This window comes from Pipistrellus kuhlii, unplaced genomic scaffold (genome assembly GCF_014108245.1).
Source record: "Pipistrellus kuhlii isolate mPipKuh1 unplaced genomic scaffold, mPipKuh1.p scaffold_m20_p_22, whole genome shotgun sequence".
NCBI classification, from domain to species: domain Eukaryota; kingdom Metazoa; phylum Chordata; class Mammalia; order Chiroptera; family Vespertilionidae; genus Pipistrellus; species Pipistrellus kuhlii.
In genome coordinates, this window is record NW_023425521.1 from 11,185,476 (window position 1) to 11,191,660 (window position 6,185).

The 6,185-nt window shown below is 61.0% G+C and overlaps 1 protein-coding gene across 2 annotated transcripts in view; it reads right to left on the bottom strand.

Annotated features, from left to right (window-relative positions):
- Nucleotides 1-4,821, bottom strand: part of TBX4 (T-box transcription factor 4) — a 30,286-nt gene extending 25,465 nt beyond the window's left edge. For both annotated transcript variants that reach the window (XM_036451427.1, XM_036451426.1), the window contains exons 1-3: nt 4,630-4,821; nt 946-1,137; nt 106-200 (exon numbers count right to left, since the gene is read on the bottom strand). In XM_036451427.1, the coding sequence (XP_036307320.1) occupies nt 106-200; nt 946-1,134 (284 nt within the window). In that variant the 5' untranslated portion in view covers nt 1,135-1,137; nt 4,630-4,821. The remainder of the gene's footprint in view (nt 1-105; nt 201-945; nt 1,138-4,629) is intronic.
- Nucleotides 4,822-6,185: the final 1,364 nt, after the last annotated feature.

A 6,185-nucleotide genomic window follows, 5' to 3' on the forward strand; every position in this document is an offset into this window, starting at 1 on the left:
CCCCCTCCCCCGCACCCCTTCCCCAGGCTGCTAGGACACCCTTGGGGGGGTACCCATTGCTCTGTCCATCGTCCCCTCCCCCAGAGGCGATCTCCCAGGGCTGACCTGCCCGCCTTGGTGATGATCATCTCTGTGCCGGCCTCGTGGAACTTCTTCCAGAGCTCCTTCTCATGCAGGCCCACCTTGATGTTCTCGATGGTCTAGGGAGGGGAGGGAGGGGACGAGTGTCGGCCTGGCCCGGGCTCCGGCAGAGCCCTCGGAAGGGAGAGCACAGGCCCAAGGAGCTGTGCGGAAACACTGCCAGTCCGGAACCCACGCCTCAAGATTTCGTTTTCCGAAATTGTTCCATTCCCATTGATGAATTGTTAAGAAATGTAGTCATAAGCTTAACCCCCTCCTCCAGAACTGCGCCTGCAGGTGGGCCGGCAGAGGGGATGTGAGCTGCCCAAGCCGCGGTGGGTGCCTCCACCTGCCCAGACGTGGCCGCAGCCCAGCCCGCAGCCCGGGGAGCGCACAGACCCGGGAGGGGGCCTCCTGGCCCGCACCCTCGGCCCCCGCAGCAGACCCGCACAGCGGGAGGCACGCAGACGCAGTCATTGTCCGCATCCTGTTTGTCTGGGACCCTCCCGTGAAGTCCCCGCGCGGCTCCCACGCACTCCCGGCCGTCGGGCCGCTCTTTCCGCCGGTCCTAGGCTTTTACCGCCGACCCCTCAGGCTCCTCGGCCTGGACACTTGGCCAGGGCTCGGTCCGCGGCCGCCAGACTTCCCTCCCCCGGCCCAGAGGGGTCCCAGAGGGGCAGGATGAGGCAGGGGAGCGCACAGGCAGTCAGCGCAGGACGCAGCCAGGCCCCCAGGAAGCGCTCCTGCCCGCAGAGGGGCGAACAGAGGCGCAGGAGACCCCGCACACAGCGGCGCGACAGCTCCCCGACGGCCCCATGGCCCTACCTGCTCGGCGGCGGCGGCGGCGGCGGCGGCGGTGTCGGCTCCGGGGCCCGGGGAGCTGCCGAGCGCGGCTGCGCTGAGGTCCGCAGCGGCCAGCGCGGGCTCAGGGGCGGCAGCGTTGGCCTCGCCGAGCGCTGGGCCCGGGGCCCGGAAGGCCTCCTCGCTCTCCGACAGGCCCTTGTCCTGCAGCATCTCCTGCGGGCACAGCACACACCCGTCACATGCCCGGGTCCACACTGGCCAGAGGCCCTTCGGCCCTCTGGAGCGGAGCGGGGTGGGGGTGGGGGGTCTTGAACAGGGTGGGGAGGCCGCCCTGGCGCACGTGAACCCCGCCCCCTCCGGAGCTGGGGGAGGGAGAATTTGCCGGGGCAGGACCCTCGCCTCCTCCCTCTGGGTTCTGGACCTGGGAGGGCCTGCGCGCTGTGCAGGGTCTGCCTGCCCGGGTGTGGGGCTGTGTGATGAGTAGGTCCGGGGGGGAAGGACCGCCCTCTCGGCATTGCCCCAGCTGTACCCCCAGTCCCTCCCTCCTCTGGGCTCCAGTGGAGCCTGCGGCCTGGGTCTTTTTCCACTGTTCCCTGATAACTGGAGTCCTGGGGCCAGGGCAGAAGGGAGAGGGGAGCGGGCCTGGAGGGCAGGACCCAGGCTCCTGGATTCCACACGTGCAGAAAGGCTGGGCAGCCTCTTCTGCCCTGCTCACCCCTCCGCCTCCGCCCACTCTCAGGTAGAGCCCTCCTGAACCAAAGGCGTTTACTCCTGCACACCCCACTCCCACAGTCCCCGTGTGTGTCACCCACGCAGCACACACTCTCACACCCAGACAGCCCCCTGCCACCCAAGCAGCCGCTCTCCTGAGTGAGCTCAGCCAGCAGCCTCCCCAGCCTGGCCCTCACATTCACACTCCCTGGCTCACACTCCCGCTCCAAGGGGCTCTACGCTGGGGCAGGGGGACCCAGACCCCTCCTCCCTGCTAAGGACCAGCTTGGGCGGGTTCCCTTCACAGGCACAGCCTAGTTCTGCCCAGGGCACAGCTGTCCTTCCCCAGGTGTCTAGGACTGTTCGCCAGCCTCCCATGTGCCCACTGGTCCTGGGATGCCAGGATGAGAGCCCAGCCAGCAAGGACCTGCCCGTCCTGTCTCCATCCTGGTGCAGCCCTGCATTCGCTTCGCTTCTCCTTTCCCCTCCCTGCTCTTCTCCCTTCTCTGGGTCTGGCAAGGTGGGCGGCGTGGGGGGGGGGCATTCTATGCCTGGCTGCCTTTCTATATGTGTCTGTGGGAACGCTCCCCCTTTCTCTTCCTACCTTTCCCTGTTTTCCCGTGGATCTCGCTGGGCAGTCCAAGGCCCAGGCTCCTTGCCCCTCCTGTCCCATCCCAGGGCCTAGACAGCCGCTTCCAGGACCTCACAAAGTAAATAAGCCAAGTGCAACCGAGGAGATAAAAAGGGGCCGGGGCCAGTCAGGGCTGGGAAAAGCCCGTAAAGATAAGGCTGACAGCCCGGCTGGTCCTCAGGCCACGGACAGCAGGAAGCACGGCGCGCCTGCAGGGTCAACCCCAGAAGCCGCCTTAGGCCACGTGCGGGGCCCCAGGCTTCGGCTTAGAGACCCAGGAGCCCCTGGTTAAGGGGAGACTGCATGGCAGGGGTAGTTGCTCACTCTGGTGCAAGACGCTGGTTTCACCTATTTCTGGTGCCAGTTGGGATGGGCGCCCACAATCTGCTGGTCCAAGATACCTCGGGCCCTAGGTCTTCTGCGGGACACTTGTCACACCCTGAGCCGGGCAGCGGTGCCCAGTTGTGCCCAGCAGGTCCTCTGAGGCCCATCCGCTGCTGCTGGGACTCCGGACCAGGGTTCGCCGCACTCTCCTTCTCCCAGGGGCTCACCTCTTCCTTTTCTCTCAGTCAGGGAGCCAAACCCCACACAGCTCGCCCGCTCTCGCTCTCGCTGGAGCTCCCTCTAATTTCCCCTTCTTCCCGCCGGGCTGGCCCAGAGCAGCGGTCCAGTCCGTGTGGTCCTTCCGCACAGCCCACAGCCGGGTCTGTATCCAGCCTTAGTCCGCGCCCGCTCGTCCCTCTCCTGGACCCTCTGCGGGCGCCGCGCGCCGGCTCTGCATTTGTCAACTTGCAGCCACCTCGCTATCCAGGAACAGCGTTTTCTTTGCACTCTAGATTGCTGGTGGTATTGTTCTTGCACTGGGGGGTTGTCGTGTTTTAATGCTATCTATTATCAGAGTAGTCGTCTGCTCAGTTCAACAATATTAAGAACATTTATCCCAACGCATAAATTATTGTTTTTTTTTAATCTTTAATACTATATGGTTCAAATGCTGGTCTGATTTATGTCTCCTCATTCTAGGGGCCTCGTTTTCCAATAGGTCTTGTCAATCGAGCATTGTTTTAATTTTTACCCTGTGTCCCTAAAATGTTTCCTCGGTCTCTGTGCTTTGTCACGTTTCAAAAACTTATTTACCATACTTGGACTGTTATTGTTCTCAAATTTCACGTTAATTTTCTTCAAATCCCTTTAATACTTAATACGTGCTGTTATTTTGCCATTATTTGTTTTGTTTGGATTGTTCCTAATACTCCAGGTAGTCTTCAGCACATTGTTATAACATCTGTTACCTTCTCACTATTGGCAATGTTACACATCTTAATTTGCTACTTATTTTTCATCACATCATTACTTGTTGCTATTTTGTCACAATATGTAATATTGCTGTAGCTCTTAATATTCTGGATATTTTCATCACATCGGTACAATAGGGTACAATAGCTCTGACTACTCTACCGTTATTTATAATGTTGTTGGGACTATTACTACCTTGGTTGTAAATTGTCATATCACTCCAGCAATTCTACTTGCTGTCTTTATTTGTATTACCATAGCTCTTAAGATTTGGGTTAATATTTATTTTAATAATTCATTGTAGTATCAGCCATGAATTTTATGGTAGTATTCTGTCAATTCTACTAATATTACCATTTCCCTGAATAGTATTTCTTAGTCACATTTTTCCTACATTTTTATCATTTTCACACTATTACCGTTTCTTATACTGTTGCTATTGATTTTAATACAGTGGTTCTCACCACGTTGTTCCTGTAATTGGAGTTACTTTTGTCTATGGTCCTTTTACATTTGTGGTTACAATTTTCACTTGGTTCTTAAAGTGTCTAGTATTGTCCTGTCGTTTTAAAGCCCGACTATCAGTTATATGCTGCTTAGCCCATTTCTTTGGTAATTGCTTGCTCACATTCTGGTCATTCTTGATCATCGGTCATTATTCACAGATATCGCTCCCTGCTTTAATTTTGACGCTATTCGCCGTCAGTAGCTGGGCCTTCTTCCAAGGGCTTTTCTATCTGCAAACTCCAATCTCAACGCTACCTCGGCTTCACCTCTTCACCTGGTTCGTTTGGCGCTGGCTCTTTCTATGCTCTGGGGTCCCTAGACCCAATCTGTCTGGCTGCTTGGAGGAGAGGAGGGCTCACGTCCCGACCGCTGGGAGCCGGGCTGAGGCGGCAGCCAGATCTGAGGCGCTTCTCGCTGCCCTCCTGTCACCTTAATCGTCCCCCAGGTTCTTTCCCCCTTTCCAGCTGATCCTCCCTGACCCTCCAGCCTAACCCTGGGCTCGGAAGGCCCTCATCCCGCACGCCTGGCTTACCCGCATCCCCGCCAGAACCCACACTCACCCTAACTGCGCTGCCGCATGCGGAGGCGCCTGCGGCCCGAGTCCACTGCAGGCTCGGGTCCGAGGAACACTGGACAGCCGCGGCTCCAGATCCGGCCGCTGGGTCAGGATCCCTCTGCCCGCCGCGCCCTCGGGTCCTGTCACATCCCGGCTCTGGAGCGGGCCCTTGATCTCCGAGGCTGCACTTTGGGGCCTCAGCTCCCTCCTCCTCCCTCCCTCCCTGCGGGGACGCCCCCCCCCCTCTGACGTCGCCGCTGTCAATCAGTCTGCGCCCGCCGCCCCCGGTGGCGGGGCCTCCAGGGTCCCCGGGCTCCGCGGCCCCAGGACCCCAGCCCGGAGCGACCCGCCCGTTGCTCCCCCACCGCGCCCGGTGCCCTCCCTGCGGCCCTGGGGCCCGCCGGCCGGCCCGGAGGGAGCCCGCATGGTTTAGATTAGCGGACGGGAGAGCGGGCGAGAGGCCCGGCCGCACCGCGCGGCTCGCACCGAGGCTTGACATCCAGGGCGGCACGCCTCAGCGCCCGCGAGGCCCGCACCCGGGGCGCCCCGCCGGGCCGGGGCCGCTTCCAGACCGCCGCCCTCCACCGAGCCCGCCTCGGGCTCCGCGCCCGCTCACACCCGGGCCGGCCGGCCGGCTCCCCGCCGCGCCGCGTCCCCGCCAGCCCGCTTCCCCGGTCCAGGCCCGCGCCACGGCCCGCTCCATCCTCCGACCATGCCCGGCACATTCTCACACCTCCGCTCAGGCTCCGCTCGCTCCTGCTCCTAGGCTCCCAGCACCGTCTGGTCTGGGCACGGCCCCTCTGTGCACCAGACCCTGCTCCTCGGGGGCCCTGCCAGGAACGGGCGCTGGACCCGGCCCGGCGCTCTTGGAGTTGGCCGTGGAGGTCACCGGGTGAGGGCAGGCCTGCTCTCCGACAGGGAGGAGGCCTGGGGCAGGGGTGCAGGCTGCAGGGAGGTGCTCCGCCAGCCTCCGAATCGGAGCCCAGCGGAGGCCCGGACTCCAAGGTGCAGGCTTGGCAGAGCCTCTTGGGGAAATTGTGGGGAGGACCAGGACTCTGCCAGTTGCTCCCCGAAATCCCAGAGAGCTGAAGAGGAAGCCCAATGCCTGCTCCTGCTGGGAACCAGCCAGCCTCTGGGCCTCAGAAAGTGGGGACCCCGCCACTGCCAGACCTCCCTGCAGCAGCCTCTGACTCCTACTGTCTCCACTTATCTCTGTCTGTCTGTCTGTACCTCCCACTGTGAACCACAGCAGACAGACCCATGTGGACCTCAGCTCATGCCCAAGCCTCACAGTCTAACACATGCCCAGAATTCTAGGTCAAGGATAGGCCTGCCCACTCTCCCAAAGGCCCGGGAGTCCTCTGTCGAAGGGATCCCATTAGCCCCTTGCTTCTCAGCATTGGCCACATCCCTCCCTCTACTGGTGTCCCCAACCTTTCCAGCCAGCCTCTGTTCCTTCCCAGATTCTGACCTCAAAATCAGATTGAGGAGGACAGGACGGGAGCATTCCTTCCCTGGATGGCTCTGTCCCTTTTGTAATGCTGGAAAACAGAGAGCCAG